The sequence below is a fragment of the Staurois parvus genome, unplaced genomic scaffold (genome assembly GCF_062004578.1).
Source record: "Staurois parvus isolate SC_StPar_1 unplaced genomic scaffold, SC_StPar_1.0 ptg000299l, whole genome shotgun sequence".
NCBI classification, from domain to species: Eukaryota; Metazoa; Chordata; class Amphibia; order Anura; family Ranidae; genus Staurois; species Staurois parvus.
The window spans coordinates 17,208,168-17,229,495 of record NW_028318095.1 but is presented as its reverse complement, the minus strand read 5'-3'; the positions used below and the strand labels follow the sequence as shown (position 1 = coordinate 17,229,495).

Below are 21,328 nucleotides of genomic sequence, written 5' to 3'. Positions count from 1 at the left end.
AAGCTGTTGGAGGGGCTTCCACAGGCTGCCTGCAGAAAACTACAGGAAAGGGAAGGGCAGATACAAGAACAGTCACCCTGCACAAGCAGAGAGAGCAGCTGTGACAATACTATACCACCGTAAGCTCCTGCACAGAGATATAATGCAGCGTACCGAAAGTACATCAAAATTAATAGAATTAAGAATTTCCATACCTCTTGTATTTATATGAGATGTTACTCACTTAGTTCAGCTGAAAAATGTAAGTTATCCCAACATTTAATATTCCTGATATGTGCCTGCTGTACCATGTACTCGTGTTAAAACGTATCTTGTTTTCTTTGCATTGCTTTCTGTGTGAGAAATACCTTGTAATCCTGTCAGTCCCCTCTGCATTACTATTTCAATCTGACCAGGCCAGGGAAGAGAAACACATCATTCCCAGCATGGTCAGTTTTCTGGCTGTGCTGGGTGCACAGCCTGCCTGTCTTCTAATGCACAGCCATTCACTGGGAAGATCAGTGTTCTGTTGCTTCTCTGCTTCCTGCTAACATGCCCCCTGCAGTCTCCACCCTCACTTCTCGATGTCCTTTTTGCAGCTGAGAACAGGGGTCATGTGAACACTTATAGAAAAAAAGGTACTTAGAATGTTTTATATATATTTACACAAATGTTTTACCTCACATATCTAATTTAAACTGAATGTATTGTGAAGTATATTGTTTTCACATATACTTTACTCTCATGCCTAACAACACCAAGTATCTCAAATCAGATTTGCAAATTTCTACTTGAATCAGATATCAGACAGGGATATGTCTAATTATCATTAAAAAAGGGTAATAAAACTGGGCTTATTGGGCATTAACATACATTAATAACAATGTTTTTTACAGGTTTTTTGAGATATTGTAAGGTGGGGAAGTAAAGTAAAAAAAAACCTTTTGCTTAAAGTGTTACTAAACCCAGGACCCTGCATTCCCCATATCTGGTCTCCCACAGTACACAGAACATGGAAATGCAATCATTTTAGTGACTATAAACTGCTAAATATCCTCTTAGATTGTAAGCTGTAACGAGCAGGGCCCTCTGATTTGTACCAAATTGTATTGTAACTGTAATGCCTGCCTCCATTTTGTAAAGTTCTGCACTGTTGGCGCTATATAAATAGTGTCAAATCTATTAAAAAAGGAGATAAAACCTTTCTTTAGATACACTAGAGATAGAAAAAATACGATTTGATCACTAAAATGAAAACTGGGCATAACACTTATGTTGAGGGAGACCTGGATGTAGCAAACCACTTAAACAATTACGTTTGTTCAGTCTTTTCAGAAATAAATTAAACTAACAATAATAAGTTAGGAAATCATATCGGGTCTAGTAATGATGGTTCATTTTTAGGATTTCCAGAGACAGAGGTAGCAGAAGAAATGGCTCAGTTAAAGATTAATAAACAATGGGCCCTGATGGTATTCATCCCAGAGTTCTAAGAGAACTTTGAGGTGTAGTTGTTGGACCATTAACTGACCTTTTTAATCAATCTGTTCTAACAGGAGAAGTTCCCCATGACTGGTGGACAGCTAATATTGTACCTATCCACAAAAAGGGCAGCAAGGTAGAAGCTAGCAATTACAGGCCATCTGTTGTAGTCAAGTTAATGGAATCACTCCTGAAAAGAAAGATCACTGATCACTTAAAACACACAGCTGGATCCAAACCAGCATGGCTTTACTGAGGGCAGATCATGTCAGACTAATCTGATTGGATTTGTTTACTATATCACCAATGTTTTGGACCAGGATGGTGCTGTGGAAATAGCATATTTTAATTTCATCAAGGCATTTGATACAGTTCCACATATTGATTTAACACAAAAGTTATACAAACTAGGATTTAGCCATTTGGTGGTTCAGTGGATATACAGCTGACTAAAGGATAGATACCAGAGTATGGTTGTAAGTGGGGTTCACACGGAAAAGAGACCAGTTGCTAGTGGTTTACCAGAAGACTCTGTACTAGGTCCTGTTCTATTTATTCTATATGTAAGTGATATAACTAAAGGTTTGTTGGGTAAGGTATGTCTTTTTGCTGATGACACAAAGTTGTGCAATAGGGTTGATATTCCTGGAGGTGTATGTAACATGGAACATGATTTGGCATTGCTGGAAGATTGGTCAGAAAAAGTGGAAATTGCAATTCAGTGCTTCTAAATGTAAAATAAAGCACCTAGGGCAGTGGTCGGCAAGCCACGGCTCGCGAGCCACATGCGGCTCTTTACACGCTTTAATGCGGCTCTTGTGTGCCGGGCGCCCGCTCCCCTCCCTCCTCTCGGGCGGCAGGGACTCTGCAGCGTGATCCAAAAAAAAAACAGCCAGGGCAGCGCGCTCAAATGCAATGATTGGCCAGTCTCACTGCCACTCACATCCTGATAGCCAGTGATTGGCTGTCAGGATGTGTGTAGGCGGGGCAGCGCGACGAACGTGAGAGGAGCTAGGCTCCTCTCACAGTCCGGCCTGAAGACCGGAACGGCGCGGGAACACGGCGAGAGGAACGCGTGGAGCAAAGGTAAGTGAATTGACACAGGGGGGGACTTGGCTTACTACTTGGGGGGGAATAGTACTATGGGGGATGAATTAATATGGGGAATGAATTACTATAGGGGGGATGAATTACTATATGGGGGATAAATTACTATGGGGGATGAATTACTATATGGGGGATGAATTACTATGGGGGATGAATTACTATATGGGGGATGAATTACTATGGGGGATGAATTACTATATGGGGGATTAATTACTATGGGGGATGAATTACTATATGGGGGATGAATTACTATGGGGGATGAATTACTATATGGGGGATTAATTACTATATGGGGGATGAATTACTATGGGGGATGAATTACTATAGGGGGGATGAATTACTATAGGGGGGATGAATTACTATATGGGGGATGAAATACTATAGGGAGGATGAATTACTATGGGGGATGAATTACTATATGGGGGATTAATTACTATATGGGGGATGAATTACTATGGGGGATGAATTACTATGGGGGATGAATTACTATATGGGGGATGAATTACTATATGGGGGATGAATTACTATATGGGGATGAATTACTATGGGGATTGAATTACTATATGGGGGATGAATTACTATATGGGGGATTAATTACTATATGGGGGATGAATTACTATATGGGGGATGAATTACTATATGGGGGATGAATTACTATAAAAACTTATTGAAACTAAAAACAGTGTACCATCCTATGTATTTTCAGTTTTAAAAATGTGGCTCTCATAATAAATTTCAATCGTGGTTTTGGCGAGATTTGGCTCAGTTGAAAAAAAAGGTTGCCCACCACTGACCTAGGGAAAAATAATCCCTTAAGAGAGTATACCATTGGGGGTACATTGTTGACCAGCACTACAGAGGAAAAGAACTTGAAGGTACTTATTTCAAATGTGTGTCAAATGAGCAAACAGTGTGGCCAGGTAGTGTGGAAAGCAAATAGAATTCTAGGATGCATCACTAGAGGGATCACCAGCAGGAGGAAGGCGGTCCTGATTCCCCTTTACAGATCTTTAGTTAGACCTTTTTTAGAATACTGTGTCCAGTTCTGGCGACCTCACTTACAAAAAGATATTGATAAGATAGAACGGGTCAAGAGACAGGTAACAAAAATGGTGAAAGGTCTGGGGGATAAACATATCAAGAGCGACTTCAGGAACTTAACATGTACAGTCAGAAGGAAAGAAGGGAAAAGGGGAGACATGATTGAAACCTTTAAATGCATTAAGGGGATGAATAAGGTTCAGGAGGGCAGTATTTTCAACATGAAAACAAAATCAAGAACATGGGGACATGACCTTAAACTAACTGGAGGAAAGTTCAAAACTAAAATCAGAAAGTATTATTTTACTGAAAGGGTAACTAATGCTTGGAATAAACTTCCAGCAGAGGTAGTGAGTCAGTTAACAGTAAATAGCTCTAAACATGCTTGGGACAAGCATAGATCTATACTCAAACAAAAAAGTAAAAAAACCAAAACAAAAACAACTCCCCCCCAAAAAAACAAAACAATAAACAAAACAAAAAAATAACCCCCCCCCCCCAAAAAAAAAAAAAAAAATTGGCAGACTCGATGGACCACTTGGTCTTTTTCTGCTGCCATTTTTCTACGTTTCTATGTCTCTGTGTTTCATTTGAAACTAAACACATGGCCTTTTCTCTCCTTTCTGGCAGCCATCAAGTGGTTTGAGAGTTAAATGTGGACCTGAACTTTAAAAGTGAAGCTCTGGAAATAGTAATGATGCCTAAGCAGTACCCTGAAAAACGTACCTTTTTTCTGAAATTCCTCCTGAAAAATAGCTCTAACTGTGCCTAGACACTCCTGTTCTGCAGCTTATTGCTGTATATTTGTAATGTAAGTTAATCTAAGGCACTGCAATCTCTGACTAATAGCCACAGAAAATTAGGAGTGAGATTTGGCAATGTCACTACTGTGCTACTCATTGTTCTACTTGCTGCAAGAGAAGCTGTACCTGAGGACCTTCAGTGCAAGCATCTCCCTGTTGTTGCTGCCATTCTGTGAATCTGTGCTTTCTACACCTCTACTGCTTCTTGATTTTCCTCCACCTGTTATCAGATCAGATCCAGTTTTAGTTAATCAACCCCAATGTTTAAAGTTGGTATTATTGCTAAAATTTTAAGTTAGAGACTAGCAATAATATGTCTCCTTTAAGATTTACTTCATTCAGGCCTATTTTTTTCATTTAACTTTCATACGCCTGCTTTGGGCTGTGATTGTATACAGCCAATCAGCAGGTCTCAGCCATTAATCGTTGGCCGGGACTTGCTGACAGCTCCTGCTGTGTGCAATCACTGTCAGTTCTGGGTGGGGGGTGCGCACATGTGCCCTAAACACAGAAGTAGCTGGTGACATACCAGTACAGCACTTTGCTTACAGCTGCAGTACAACTTGGGCGGGCGGCAAGTGGTTAAGGAGAGCAAAAGGCGCCATTTCATGTATTAAAAAAATACCATTCCATGAGATAATATACATTAATGATTCAATACTCAAATGTTTATTTAATTTGAAAATATAATTATTTTACACCAATCTGATATACATATATTTTTGCGAACTGAACATTTTAATGCATGATCATGAGCTAAAATAATGAATGCATTTAAATACCTCATGTGGCTCTGTCAATTTATACTAATATGTCTCTAATTTTCTTTTTGACAAGAGTCAAGTAAGGCACTTGTGTATATCAATAATAGACCTATCCATTACCTGAATCCCAGGAATTCCTGTTAAACAACTGTAACCCCAGAGGCTGCCAGTCAATAACCACCCTTTACAGACCTTCTTTTAAAAGGTCTTAGGTAAGATTCACCCCAAAGAGCTGAACATATGTTTCCTTCCAAAGCTTTATTAGCAGTCATAAGACCACTATATACCCTCTGAGCAATGAGGGTGGGGACCGGAACCTATGACATTTGGCTTAGCAGGACAGCAATGATAATAAATGGCAACAAGGCCCCCAGCTGGAGTCATGGTCAATCACTTGTTAAAGACTGCCCTTCATCATGTTCCTGTGAAACTGCATAGAGGACAGGGAAAGCATGCTGTCTGTAGACACAGCTTGGATTACATATAATGTGCTATGTAGGCATGACAACACTAACTGGGAGAGCTGCAGAGAGGTTGTGTTGTCATACCCAACCAGGAAATGGATTCAGGTGACAGGATTACCAGGTATGTTCTTTGGAATGAGAAGCAATATTAAAAATAAATGAAAAGGGGTCAACAATTGAATGTAAATTAGTGAACCTTTTTTTGTATAATGTGGAATAACAGACACTTTAATAGATTGTCATTTGGCATTTAAAGTAGAACATTAGTACTTTATGATATCCACTTATCTAAAATAACTCAAAGCTTCTCCTACAAAGACTACAATTCAAGTAATATACATGCTAGCATTTTTTCACACCTGTAACACTTCTCATAATATTCTCCAGGTGAAAAGCAGTTATTCGAAAACTGCAAACATTTTCCAACTAATGGAGATCATTACAGGCAGAAAATCATAATATCACAGTGCAGGCATCACAGCTACTTCACTGAAATGCCTTGAGCTCCTCACCTGCTAGAGAGAATGACCTTTTCCTAAAATAGAAACCAAACAAACAACTCTCTCTTTTCTTTCCTCTAATTAATTGTAAGACTGCGCTTGTGTGATCTAATCTTGATGTAAACAGCGGAAAACTATAATCGGAATAATTAATGTTTGTGCAATTGCCAGCACGGAAATGCTTGTTAGGCAATATACCATAAATTGGCCGGAAACCTGCACAATTTTTTTTAAAGCTAAACTACAGACAGACATAAATACCACCAATGATAGCAGTTGTGTATTCAGTAAAACTCATTTGTACATGTAGCTAGCATATAGGCGAGTAAGTAAGTGGAAGGAGAGAGCATTCCACTAAGGTCACCAGTAGCTGATGTTCCTTCACTGTCCAATAACAAACAGAGGCATGGAAGTGACCAGACTGTATTGTATAACTTCACTAAAGAAAAATCAGGTCATCAGCCTAGCTGTTCTATCTTGCATGACTGTGTAAATCTCAATAATCCCAATGGATGGCCCCTGGCCATAAACACAATTTTTTTGGCAGGCAAAACAACTCCCATATGTGTACTTCACCAATGGACTTAACTGTTTGTCTAGAGGTCAGAGGTTTTAAAGCAGATCTACATTCTAATAGAGTGTACAAGGGTGGCCTACAACACATTCAGAAAGGTACTTAATGGGAAAAAAATACTAGTAAGATAATCCTAACAGTAGATTCCAATTTATTTCTGGCCACAAATAGCCTAGGCAGCCTAATGTCTTTCAGATACATCTTGGGAGACTGATGGCCTTCTGTATTTTATGTTTTTTTTCATGTTTGCATCGCTGTCAAGACCTCTAAAGCAATATTAAAGGAGCTGCAGGAATTTCAGGCAAGTCCTGGTTGTGTACTACATGTGACAACAATCTCCTATATTCTTAATACAGTATGTCTGGGCTTGTGGGGTAGGGTGGCTAGGCAGAAGCTTTTACTTACTAAGAAAAACATTTAAGCCTTGCCATGTTTTGCAAAAATCTACATCAAGTCTGTCAAAAGAATGTGGGAAAGTGAGTTCTGGTCTGATGAGACCAAGATTGAACTTTTTGGCCATAATTCCAAATATTATGTTTGGCACAAAAGCAACGCTGTGCATCACCAAAAACCACCATATCCACCACCATATCCACGGTAAAGCACAGTGGTGGCAGCAGCTACTTAATAAATAGGTAAAAAAACATAGAATAGTATGCAGAGTGAAAATAAGTGCTAAAGGAACAACAAGTGTGGAAGCAATGATGAGTGTAACAAATAGCAACAGGGGTAAAAATGTGGCCCAAATGATAAATGCACACAATAAAGTGTGTGCTACTTATTAAACAATAGAATAAATAATGTGCAGAGTGGAAATATACCACAGGTAAATTAATATAATAATTCTTCTTTAGCATTTAAAAAAATATTTTGACAAAGGAATCCCAGAGCATTATGGATGATCTAAAGAAACAGCTCAGCGGAGCGCTTTTCTTTGCAGCTCATTTTGTCTGATAGAAACATCTGCCTCAAAATGCCTTTTGATGGCTTTAAGTTCTGGAAACAATGTTTAGCTGAAAGCTTTAATACCCTAATGTGTGAAAAGAATACCAGAGCTCCATCTGCTTGTTAGTAAAACATGAAACATAATATTAAAGCTCAGCTTCAGGCAGACATTAAACAAAAATAAATGCTGGAACATGTACATGAATATACTAGTATATGTATTATTTAAGCGCAGCTAGTGCAAGTATAAGAACTTGATCTGATATCAGTCTTTTGCATTCCCCTCTACAGCAACACTGAGGGACAGCAATGGGAGCCAATCAGGTGTCCTCCATGCTGAAGAAGAATAAGCTTACAGGAGGAGAGAGCAGCGGGATGACGTCATCAAGCTTCTGCTGCTTATTCACTCACTAGTCACAGACTGAGGGCATAGTGGTATTAGCACAGCACAGCAAAGTTGTGTCATCCTGCTGGCTCTTTTGTGTGACAAGGCTATTTAAATCTTAGACATGAATGGTTGGAAATGCAAAACTTTGGCAGGTAAAATAGTTCCCTTATGTATATGTTATCACTTTTTTAAGATATTTGCTTGTAGTTCATCCTTAAAGTGGAATTCCAGCTTACACCTAAGTAGCCTTAAAAACATCCCCCTCCTAACACCTATGTTACCTACCTGTGTAGGGAAGAAATATACTTACCTATTCTCAGTCTAGTCACATGATTGCCTGTGTGAGACAGCAGTGCTTGCAGGGCAGAGGAGAAAGTGCTCCTCAATTATAGGGTTCAATGGCACATCCATTGTCAGTGCTCCCTCCTTTCCCCTGTGCTAGCTGACACACGGGAGCTGGATCATGTGCCTGTTACGAAGCGGCCTGAAAATGGGTAAGTATATATCTTTGTTACACAGGTTATTTAGATGTTGATAAAAACTGATTCAATCTAAGCTAGAATTCCACTTTAATAATTTTTTTTTGTATTCTGGTCACTTTAACAAATACTATAAATAAAATAAGTACAATTCACTGTACATTCCTCTGTACTGTACACTGCCTATTGAACTAATAACTTTACTGCAAACATACTGTACTTCCCTTCAAAAGAAGATGAACATTCAAATGTGAATGCAAACCCTGAGCTAAAAAAGTTCTGTTTAGTAGAGACAGACCAGATGCGGGATTGCTATTGATTTTTGTCATTAATGCTATCCTGCCTGTTCCCATTCTTTGCACACTAAGAAAGCATCTAACACAGCAGGAAGCAGGAGAAGCACCATAAGGCAAAGTGAAAAGATGTGCTCTCCACAGTGGGCCTTAGACAGAAATCTCACCTTCCCTTGTGAAAAGAACATTCGGGTATTTGTCACTAAAGCATAGCAGAGGCAGCCATTTTTGGGGTTGACCAATAATTCGGAGCTTACAGCCTAAGAGAAAGTTACCATAAAATAAATAGAAAAAAACCCTTGAAAGTCATGTCTGCAAAAATGTAATATTGGCATCCCACATCACACTTTGAACATTAAGCCATTTGAAAAGCACTCTTAGATCTCTTGATCTCTTGTAAATCTTCTATGTGTGATAATCTGGAAACAAATATGCTTATGTCAAGTGGCCAACACAATAGCCAGTCTTCTCTAAAGAGCAACACATTACTTAAAATGTTAAATCTAGATCTGTATCCAAGTAACAGTCTTTCAGTGCAGTCAATACTGCCGTAGCTCTGGTTTCCTCTCTCAGCGGTAGGAGATACATTATTTTACAGAGTGACAGATGTCCTCTCACAAGAATCATGTACTGTACTGTATGTTAACAATCGCAGGTAATTGTTAAGGGACACTCAGGGATTCTTCTTCAAAGAAGAGGGTTTTTTTTTCCTTTGAAACCAGAAATCCATTATTCATGATCAATGTTATTCCAGTTGAAGTAATGGATGGATGGAATGTATTGGAACAATGTCTATCACATGATGAATTGATAGCTGAAAGACATACATGCAAAGACACACATTTAAATGTGGTAATACATCATTAAGCAGGTTGGAACAAGGTGATAAAAATGGTTTTAAAGGGAATTATCAAAATAAAAATAAATGAAAACATTTACAAACAAAAATTAAAGGGCAATTAATGTTACACAAAACTGATTTTAGTAAAAAAAAATGCTGCTAATTATTTTCGATTATTCATACATTTCCTATTTCAGATTATTAGAAATTCTGCATCCACTGATTGCTAATATCATTACTGTATTTTTCATGAATACATTTGTAAAAGTTCTCAAAGATTGATAAATTTGTATATATAATGCAACCTGTATGTCTAGTTAGTTTAGGCTAAAAAAAGGCTTAAAGGCTAAGTGAACTTTTATCTTATGTTTCTTCCTTATATTAGTGTAACTAAAAGGGGAAGGTCCGTTTGTCAAGCCTCCTCCTTTTTAAGTTTTGGCACCTTTTTTTTCTAGGGGGGGGGGTGGTTGTGGTCAGATCGCCACCGTAATCCAAGTGGAAGCTTGCCCCCCTCCTTCCTCCACTGCCTTCTGAAACATGTAACAGGTCTCATACGGCTGTGTGACCATTCACAAAATCCAGCGTGGCTCACGCATGTGCAGTGGGAAGCTGGGAAGCAGTCACAGCTGGCTTCCCAAAGTAAACATTGCCATCGTCTGGACCTGAGGATGCCCAAAGAGCTAGCTCAAGTGAATATGGTGCTGGATCCCTGGACAGATGAGTGTCCTATTATTAAAAATCAGCATCTACAGTATTTGTTGCTGCTGCCAGTAATCTTTTGTTTTCAGGGCGAAGAACCACTTTATATTTAGGCCAGTAAATGTTGTCACCAAGGCCACAGGCATTATCCATCTACTTTACTTTAAACGCCAACTCCAGACAATTTTTGTAGCTTGGTATAGACTCAGGAAAAGTAAATACTGCTGCCAAGCTTTTATTGATGCCCATGATATTAACTCATTTCTTGTTCCTAGAAGCAGTACTCACTGAGGCAGGAAGACAATACAATAATAATAATTTGACAAAATTTCTAATTCTTCCCTGATCTTACTGAAAAATAGGATTTCCCTTCATTTATTGTCCAAACATCTGTCCAGTGTGGACACAGACAGACAGGGGTTTATTTACTAAAGCTGGAGAGTCCAAAATCAGACTCCCTTCTGCATAGAAACCAATCAGCTTCTAACCTCAGCTTGTTCAATGAAGCTTTGGCAATGAAACCTGGAAGCTGATTGGTTTCTATGCAGAAGGGAGTCTGATTTTGGACTCTCCAGCTTTAGTAAATAAACCCCACAATGTCCATTTCTACCCAAAACAAAATAAGTTTTCTTTCCAGAGCTGGACTTTCAAACTTGTTGACAATCAAATACAGGCTTATCTCATACAAAGTATGATTTAGTATCTCTGTAGATATTTATGATTGCAAAGGCTTACCCAGTACTGGCTAAATGAGATCACATGGGATGGACTGAGCTAAAGGGAGCTGGTGAAGCTTGCTTTCTACATATCCTCTCCTCTCTAATTTTGCTTGTGGACAAAGCTTTCTTACTCTAAATATGCTTTAAAAATATATTCATTTTATCAGGTATAGGGAGTTGCACAAAAAAATAAAAACATGGTCACAAAAGTACACTAGCCCTGGTTCACACCAGTTTGACGTATCATGTGATTTGACAGTTCCAAATCACATGACAAGTCGCACCCTATTTGTGCCTATGGAACCGTTCAAATCAGTGCAACTCTGACTTTGCGGTGTGGCAACGATTTTGAAAAAAGGTTCCAACACTACATTTGGCGATTTCATGTGCGCAATACATAGACATCTGTGCATGAAGTCGCACAGATGTCAGGCCACATATGAAATTGCACTGACCATTTACTTTTAAATTGCACCACTTCAAGTGACGTAGTTAAATTTCAAAGTCACATTCAGTGTGAACCAGGGCCAAAATTTTTAATGGAAAGGCAGAAAAAACATACTATACAGAAAATATGCAATCCTCAATACCTCCTTCAATAAATTTAATAGTGATTTGTTTCCGAATCTTTTACATATGTATGCATACATTTTAGTAAAATTCTTGCATAAATGATTTTGTAATTTATCTTAAGTTGTGCTTTACTGTTTTAACTCCATTTTTAGTCTTGAAAAATGTACTGTAACACTTAACATATTACTATACATAGCACAAGGCCATAATCAAATGTTCTTACCCAAGAGATCTGAAAGCTTTAGAAGAGTTAGCACACATATTCCAGACCTTTTAGCACCCAGATATTAGATTACAGCAGTTTAATGTGATTAGCTTGTTATTGGTTGGAACTAGTAGCGTGCAGTTTGAGTTAATACATGGACTGGATGCTTACAGAAGGTGCTTCCATTCACAGCAACAAAGTAAGACTTTTTAAACCCTTAGGTAAGTAAATAAAGTATAAAAATACATTTTGTTTTGTTTACTCATTCCCTTAATCTTAAAGAAGAGCAGTCAGGTATCAATAGCATTTTATAGATTGTCAGCATATTAAATAACATATTGGAAGCAATCATAAATCATAAACCATGCTTTTTAAAGATGCATAAATGGCAAATTAGAAAAAAAAATTGGCTTTTTGGAAATGTCTATAAAATGTTTGATTAGCTATATTCAGACTTCTTAAATAAGAACATTCAAGTGGCTTGTGTCAGAGCTTAAAAACAGAACTCGGCTGAGTATGAAAGACTAAATTACTTGGTTAATCAATACCACTATTCTTACGACATTATAAAGGTCCTACAGTGACTTCTGCTGCCTCTGTGCCTTGCTTTGCCTTTGTTCCTGATGAAATTTCTTTGATTACCTGTCTGCTAGGGCAGAACAGAGAGGCAGCAGAAGTAAAATGCAAGTGGTCTTTAGACGCACATTAAGAAATAATATTGACATGGGCGAATTACAGACATATGTACATTTTATATATATATATATATATATATATATATATATATATATATAGGGGCGGACTGACCATTTGGAAACTCAGGCACTGCCCGAGGGCCCGGGGTCAGTAAGGGGCCCCATAAGATGCCCCTGGTACCTTTTTCATAGGCTTTTTAGAGTTTGGGCAAGGACACAGGGGCCCCATGATCCCCTATTGCCTGGGGGCCCCATGAGTTGTCAGTCCGCCCCTGTATATATTTATATATATATATAAATATATATAAATTCTGTATAAAACATCTAAGCTGCTTATATTCTTTTTCAGTGTGCAAATATTTATTACATAATTGTTGCAAAAAATAAATAGACTAAAGAAGGTAGATAGATAAATAGATAGACAGACAGACAGACAGACAGACAGACAGATAGATAGATAGATAGATAGATAGATAGATAGATAGATAGATAGATTTTCTAAGGCCCAATACAATTTTCCAAGGCCCAATTTGCTTTGTATTGTTACCCCTGTCACAATTCTTTCTTAGTATTGTTACTTGTCACATGTCTGTTATTGCAATAAGTCTATGAACGCATTAATTTAAACCAAAGGTTTAGGATGCAGATGTTGGAAGAAATAAATTGCTTCTAAACTATACCTGTAGATTACAGTGTCATTATGTAATATGTTATGGGCTGACCAAATATTCATGACAAAGTGGCCTAGGCTTCAGAAAAATGAAGGCATGGATCTTAATAAATGTTCATTCAGGCACTAAACTGTCTGCCTTCACCATGACAGGTACACTTTAAACTACTATAGACAACTGTAATTATTAACTTTTTTAACATTAAACTAACTGTGCTTACCTTTAAAATTTGGTCTGATTCTTGCATCATATCCTGACGTTCTTCCCATTAATTTGTCCAAAAAATCAGAGGGAGACATGCTTTGAGAGGGTGATTTTCCATGCTCTTTACAGTAGGCAGTCCTGAACAAACCACCAGGGTCCAGTATTAGACACTCAATAGTCATTTCTATATTTTATGGTCAGTGTTTAGTGCATATGCATAGATTTTGTAGATAGACAAAGGGATACTTATTCAGTAAGGTGAAGCAAATAGCAGTGGTGAAGCACACACTGCAATTACCCATATGGAACAGTCGCAAATGATGTCCTAATCAAACTCCGTAAAGCACACTAATGTGACTGGCTGCCCTTGGTTAGTGCAGTTTGTACTTCACCAATACATTTTGAAATGCTTTAGGGTAGAACTCCAGGCACATTGTTTTTCTTTTTAGTTTTTGATCGATTGAATAAGGGTTGGACCCTTGTTCACGTAACATTGGTCTCTGAGACAGGACATCTATCCAATGAGACACATACAGTAAAGAATACATCTTTTTTTAAAGTGTATCCAAAGTGTCCCCACTGGAAGACTTCTTTTTTTCCTGTTCTATTGAAAATGCAAAATGGTGGATTTTCCCTCACATTCAGTGGTCACCAAGGCATATAGTTATGGTGATTCTCCTAAGTGGGAGCACACACAATAATAAAAACCTGGCAGGGGTTCTAATGCCTCAACACTCTATCCAAAACTTAGAAAATAGTTTTGGCTTTATATATAGTTTAACAGGGTGGGGCATTTGTTACGTTTACATTGCTGTCTTTGTTCCCATTGGGCAAATTCTGTGTACTTCCTTCCCCTGTGACAGTGGTTAGTAGTGAAGGAACTGGATGGATATCTCGCTCCCAGAGATACAGACATCAATAAACATACCAGGAACTCTTGCCTTTCCCTATTCTATACAAAGCTGAAGCAATGAAATTAAATTTTCCATTAGTGACTATGAGATTGATTTAATAAAGGCAAATAGGCTGTCCACTTTGCAAGTGAAGTTGCACTCTGCAAGGGAAATTTTCTCCAGAGCTTAGTGAATGTGGTTAAGCTTCACTTTGCAAAAAATACAATAAATGTGCAAAGAAAATACACAAAACAGCATTTTTGATTGCACATGATTGGAAGATGGAAGTCAGCAGAGCCTCACGTCATTCACTAAGTTCTGGGTGTAATTCCCTTACAGAGTGCAGCTGCACTTAGAAAGTGAACGGTTTATTTGCCTTTACTAAATCAAACCCAATGTCTGAAATAAGCCCTGTTATAAGAGAAATATGTATGCTCTCCTTACTGATCTATGTAGACTGCCAATTCTAATTGCTTGTCAGTCGTTCATTTTTTGGCTAATAACATTTTGAGTTACTGACCTGGAAAGAAAATATAGATAAGGAAATCTGACTTTTGTTCACTGTATGCTTGTCCCAGGTCTGGGACTCATACAAATTGCAGACAGACACAGCCAAGCAACTAGTATTTTTAGAGGGTGTCCTGTAATGGCATTCCCCCTATTTCTCTTATGTTCAAGAATCCTTTGGGCCTTCAAAGCTTAAATAAAACAGAGGGGGGGAATTGAAGAACAACTGTTTTTTTTTTTAACTAGCACATGTAAATAAGTAATTTTGTGGGGCTGTAAGAGTTTTCAATTTGTTTCTGCTTAAACAAATAGCCTTTATTCAATAAGTAATTCTTAGCCTTAAGTGCAAGGTCGTGAGCATAGTAACCCATAGCAATCAATCAAAAACTATTCAATCAAGTTAGCCCAGTACAAGATGGACGTCAATTGGCTAATATGGGTTAAAAGATTCAAGAATTAGTTCTTAGGAGTAAAACAGACTCTTTATTGAATATAGATGATCTTATGAGAAAATGCTACAGGCCAATTATCACAATAATTCCAAGGCCCAGACTATCCATTTTTTTGGGTTACTGAGATATTAACTTAATATATTCACATCCAATTTCTTCAGTCATAATTGGTGGGTCTTCTGTCATACTAGGCCTAGAGCAAATTGCTTTTACCCTCAAACAGTACTGTGCATGTATGCAGCTGTGTACTAAATTCAGGCCCATCACTAACATCATTTTAATCAATGCAATGTTAGGATTACAGTACAGCTTTTTTTATATACTATGTAGGGACTTGATTTTTTTCTATCATCTATACCACAGCTGGCCTATATTTTTATAACATGGTTTACTCGAGTTAAAGGGCAAAATAATCTAATTCAGAGTCTGTATGTATTTCACAAATTTAATGCCTTGCCTGAATTTAATCAAGCAATTTGCAATCAAGAGACATAATGAGAACTTTTGTTAAAAAATGGTCACACAGTAATTAGCAAGCCTTACATTTATGTAATGGCCGTTCTGCTATTGCCTTCTTATTCCAGCCAAATTACTTGTTCTTTTTCCCCCAAGTCACTGGCTATTTAAAAGGTCACCTCACCAAGCAGTGAAAAAAATTCATAGATGAGACATTCCATGGCAACTTTAAGGATGTCAATGGCTGAATACATTTGGCTAGGAATTCCTGGGCCTGTCTCCGAGCAGAGGAGCACTCAAGCTCCATGTGGGACTCTACTGTCACATAGCTGTTGATTAATTAAAGCAAGATTACATTCTTTCATGATTCTACTGTTCTTTGGCCTTGGTAGTTGTGTGACCATGTAATAATAAAAATGTTTTCCCTGTATAGTTTTGCCTAGCTTGTAATGAATAAATGACCAGTGTTGATTTTGCATTTACAGGCATCACAAAATCAGGACATGTAGTAAGCTGATCTAATATGGTTAGGGAAACCATGGTATATGTGACATCTGAAATTTACAATGTGTTGTTTATATTGCTACATATATATGTATACATACACACATCCGGGTGGCATTTTAGCACAATGCTTAAACAGCTAAGTTATGCCTTTACACCATCTGCTAGCTTTTACAAAACTCTAATGATTCCATACAGTTGATCCAGGAGATGGTTTGCTAAATATTAAGCTTCACCAATACATATGCCAGCACATGTGCAACAAACAGGCAACATTATTAACTTCCATTTAGGATTATTTTATCAGAAAACATAGTACAAAGGATAGTCATTCAAATATATGATAAAGATTTAGGAGTATTACTCAACAAAACTAGAGAAACTTTTGAAAATAATCACCCAATTTCCACAAGTCAAATATATAATAATAGGCAGTCCAAATCTTTTTTTAGACCTAATTACTAAGTCATTGCAAAGAAAAGTAATGTGCAGTAACCAACAGCAGCCAACTGGATTCCATCTTTTGCTAGAAAACAGAAGTTAGGACAATGAAAGATGATTTCTGATTGGTTGCTATGGCTTACTCAACTTTGCACATGACTCTTCGCTGGATTTAATGAGGGCCAGAGCATGTATAAGATGTTGTTGCCTACCTGAAGATACTGTTTTCAAAGATTAATGCAAAGAAGGCTGTCAAAAGGTTGACCAGCCGCGGGTTCATTCCTCCTGATTTATTCTAAGGTTAAATATTCCAGAAACAATCCCAGAAAAAAGAAAAGCCTTTGGTGGAAAAGATGGAGAAGAAAAAAAAAAAAAAAGAAAAGCCTTTGGTGGAAGAAGAAGAAGACAGCTCCTAGTGTCTAGATCCCAAGGAGAATTGTTTTTCCCTGGAAGTGAGGGAGATCAGCATTGTTACAGACTATGGGGAAGAAAGAGAACAAGCTCCAGTCTGGCAGCATTGTCAGGTTAAGCCGAGGCTCATTATTCAGCACTGGTGATAACGACACAACACGCGATGATCGCCTTCCTCCTTCCTCGACTCTCCGCAGAAATGTTACCTTATAAACATAGCGTAAAGCGGGATCCCCACATTGGCTAATCCCCCGTTTGTAAAGGAAGCTGTGTTTCCTGCGTAGGTTGCTATTACATCACAGTCCTGATAGGAAGGAACTGATATTGGCAGTAGAATCCATAAGGTGAAGAAGAACTCAGATGATGAGGAAAAGGAGATCCCCAGCCCAACTTCTAGGCATTGCAATGTGAACTATTCAGTATATAGAGCAAAGCTTATTGGCTGCAGCAGTTCAGAATCATGATATGTGTGATGTTTTTCTGTGTTCAGCTTTGTCTGGGCTCTGTACTAGCAGCAGATACTTCTCCCTGCTCGGCTGCTGCTGCTGACACTGAGGCTGATGTAGAAGAAGAGGAGGAGGAGGCATGTAGGGGAATGAACAGAAGCTTTTAGTACTGCATCTATGGACTGTGCTGATGGGGGTGGGAGGAGGCAGCTGACAGCATATCTCCCTACATACATAGCAGGTCCTCTCCTCTCACTGTTTCCTTGGGATACACTGTGTGGCAGTCCTATGTGTATGTGCCTACACCATTTCACGCTACATATTTTATTATGGACAGAGGAAAAAGCCTTTCTTGCTAAGAGTTCAGAGTAATAGACAACAGTTTGCTCTTTCTCTCTCTCTCTTTCTTTGTGTGTGTGTGTGTATATATATATATGTGAATATACTGTATATACTGTATATATATATATATATATATATATATATACTTTTTTGGTTATTTAATTTTTTACAACAATTCGTTTTGAATAACTATTCTACAAAATGATACGCAGATGCATAAGCTGATTACAGACTGTAGACATAGGCACTTAGTTACCGGCAGTTTCGGAATCCCAATATAAACGATCAGTCCCAGGTTTTGACAACATGTCCAATTTTTGTTATTGCACATTTTGCTATATTAGAAATATTTATTTTCATGTAGTAGAGTCTCAGCGATTCCTAAAAAACATCCAATACAAATTATATATATACATTGATCTGTGCCTCTTAAATTGGTATGCAGTGTTTTGTGGTCATTTGAGACATTATTGTGTATACCAAAATGAGAAACTTTAACATTTGGAAAATGTACCTGGAAATTATGTTAAAATGATGGCTACTAAAGTAAGTAGTTTCTGGAAGTCTAAGCAAAAGAGATCAGAAGCACTTGAACACATATGTAATTTCGCTCTCAGAGTCCACTGCCACTTTCTAAATATGTCCAATCAATCCAAAATTTGCAACAATGGCCAGATTTTCCTCGAGGATAGTAGGAAGAGAACAATAGGAGACCACAGTAGTTTTGCTAAAACCTTGCCATTTGTTATACAGTGCCTTGAAAAAGTATTCATACCCCTTGAAATTTTCCACATTTTGTCATGTTGCAACCAAAAACATAAATGTATTTTATTGGGATTTTATGTGATAGAGCAACCAAAGTGGCACATAATTTTGAAGTGGAAGGAAAATGATAAATGGTTTTCAAAATTGTTTTACATCTAAATATCTGTAAAGTGTGGAGTGCATTTGTATTCAGCCCCCTTTACTCTGATATCCCTAACTAAAATCTAATGGAACAAATAGCATTCAGAAGTCACCGAATTAGTAAATAGAGTCCACCTGTATGTAATTTAATCTCAGTATAAATACAGCTATTCTGTGAAGCCCTCAGAGGTTTGTTAGAAAACATTAGTGAACAAACAGCGTCATGAAGGCCAAGGAACACACCAGACAGGTGAGGGATAAAGTTGTGGAGATGTTTAAAGCAGGGTTAGGTTAAAAAAAAAATATCCCAAGCTTTGAATATCTCAGGGAACACTGTTCAGTCCATCATCTGAAAATGGAAAGAGTATGGCAGAACTGCAAGCATACCAAGACATGGCTGTCCACCTAAACTGACAGGACAGGCAAGGAGAGCATCAATCAGAGAAGCAGCCAAGAGGCCCATGGTAACTCTGGAGGAGCTGTAGAGATCCACAGCTCAGGTGAGTGAATCTGTCCAGAGCACAACTATTAGTCGTGCACTCCACAAATCTAGTCTTTATGGAAGAGTGGCAAGAAGAAAGCCATTGTTGAATGAAAGCCATATAAAGTCCCATTTGCAGTTTGAGAGAAGCCACGTGGGGGACACAGCAAACATGTGGAAGAAGGTGCTCTGGTCAGATGAGACCAAAATTGAACTTTTTGGTCTAAATTCAAAATGCTATGTGTGGCAGAAAACTAACACTGCACATCACTCTGAACACACCATCCCCACCGTGAAACATGGTGATGGCAGCATCATGTTGTGGGGATGCTTTTCTTTAACAGGGACAGAGAAGCTGAGAATCTGTGGCAAGACTTGAAAATTGCTGTTCACAGACGCTCTCCACCCAATCTGACAGAGCTTGAGCTATTTTGCAAAGAAGAATGGGAAAACATTTTACTCTCTAGATGTGCAAAGGTGGTAGAGACATCCCCAAAAAGACTTGCAGATGTAATTACAGCGAAAGGTGGTTCTACAAAGTATTGACTCAGGGGGGCTGAATACTAATGTACGCCACACTTTTCAGATATTTATTTGTAAAACATTTTGAAAACCATTGATCATTTTCCTTCCACTTCACAATTATGTGCCACTTTGTGTTGGTCTATCACATAAAATCCCAATAAAATACATTTACGTTTTTGGTTATAACATGACAAAATGTGAAAAATTTCAAGGGGTATGAATACTTTTTCAAGGCGCTGTTTATACATTATACGGGTGTTTCTCAACCTTTTTTCAGGCAAGGCACCCTTTAAAGTTATGAACAATCTTGAGGCACTGTTTAAAATTCTGGACAGTGTCAAGGCACCCCATTCTGAAATTTAAAAATCTATTTTAATAGTTTTACCTAATGCAGCAACACCCACACATGTAGGACAACCAAAGTTAGAGGGGTTTCTTCTTTTAAAGCAATTACACTTTTGCACACAGATACTGAATTCTCTGTCAGTTTCTCTCTATTAATGTGACCCCATTACTGACAGAGAGAGGAAGGGGAGGATCAAACAAGGTTGCTGTGCAAGCAACCAACATCCTTCATATCAACTGATGCATCATTGTTTGTTAGGAGGCTGGCAGCTAGAAGGTTCTAATGGCGCACAATGAAAACCTATGGCTTTGTGTAACTAAAAGGCAGGCTTGATACACCTGCTGGCTTGTATGCAATTTTTAGGCAATTTTTAGGCATTTTGCCAAGGCACCCCTGAAGAAACTTCAAGGCACCCTAGTTGAAAAAGACTGCATTATACTCACAAAAATCACAGGGCACATAAAGCATCAAACAACTTGCCATTGTACACCGGCAGGCATAATTACATCACAGGCCATTGACCTTGCATTGGTCCCTGGCAGTGATTTTAGATCTGTGTTCAAGCATTTCTAAACACTTTTACTTAGAGATCATGGTAATCTGGTAAGCTTTGGCACTTTTGGTTATTTGGTGACCTGGGAACACCGCATGTGAAGGTCATAGCACACACCATTCATATTTTAAGTGGATTGTCCTTTCTGAACCATAATTGGATACTGGGAGTGAACGTTTTATGTGTATTCTTTTTAACCGTTTAGTTTATTTTTCTGTAAAATTGTTAATGAATATGGCCATACTGTGTAGTTTATTCATTTCGGGGATAGAATTTCACATTGGTTTCTTGTCAAACAATATTTTCTCACATATATAAATAGCTGATGAGATATCATAGTTTGTACTTGTTGGTATTGTAATGTAGCTCTACACTTGTGAGGGCCACTGTGTTTCTTGGTACCCCTAAGCCAGGCAAAGTGCATTTTCCACACTTTCATCCATGGTCAGTGAACAGTCCATAAGCTTGTTTTTTTTTGTTATTTTATTAGGGGAATATAACTTGGAAAGGGTAATACAGATTATGGGATGCTCAACTTAATTGAAGCAAAACACAGTGACAACTTCCATCCTATTTACAGAAACAGATCCTGGACTGTTCTTTTCTGTGAAAGCCATCAGCCATTGCAGATCAGTAGCC

The 21,328-nt window shown here is 38.1% G+C and overlaps 1 protein-coding gene across 5 annotated transcripts in view; it reads right to left on the bottom strand.

Moving 5' to 3' along the window:
• Positions 1-17,678, bottom strand: part of GLRA2 (glycine receptor alpha 2) — a 266,331-nt gene extending 248,653 nt beyond the window's left edge. For all 5 annotated transcript variants that reach the window (XM_089682971.1, XM_089682973.1, XM_089682970.1 and 2 more), the window contains exons 1-2: positions 16,892-17,678; positions 13,443-13,564 (exon numbers count right to left, since the gene is read on the bottom strand). In XM_089682971.1, coding sequence (XP_089539097.1) covers positions 13,443-13,564; positions 16,892-16,959 — 190 coding nt within the window. In that variant the 5' untranslated portion in view covers positions 16,960-17,678. The remainder of the gene's footprint in view (positions 1-13,442; positions 13,565-16,891) is intronic.
• Positions 17,679-21,328: the final 3,650 nt, after the last annotated feature.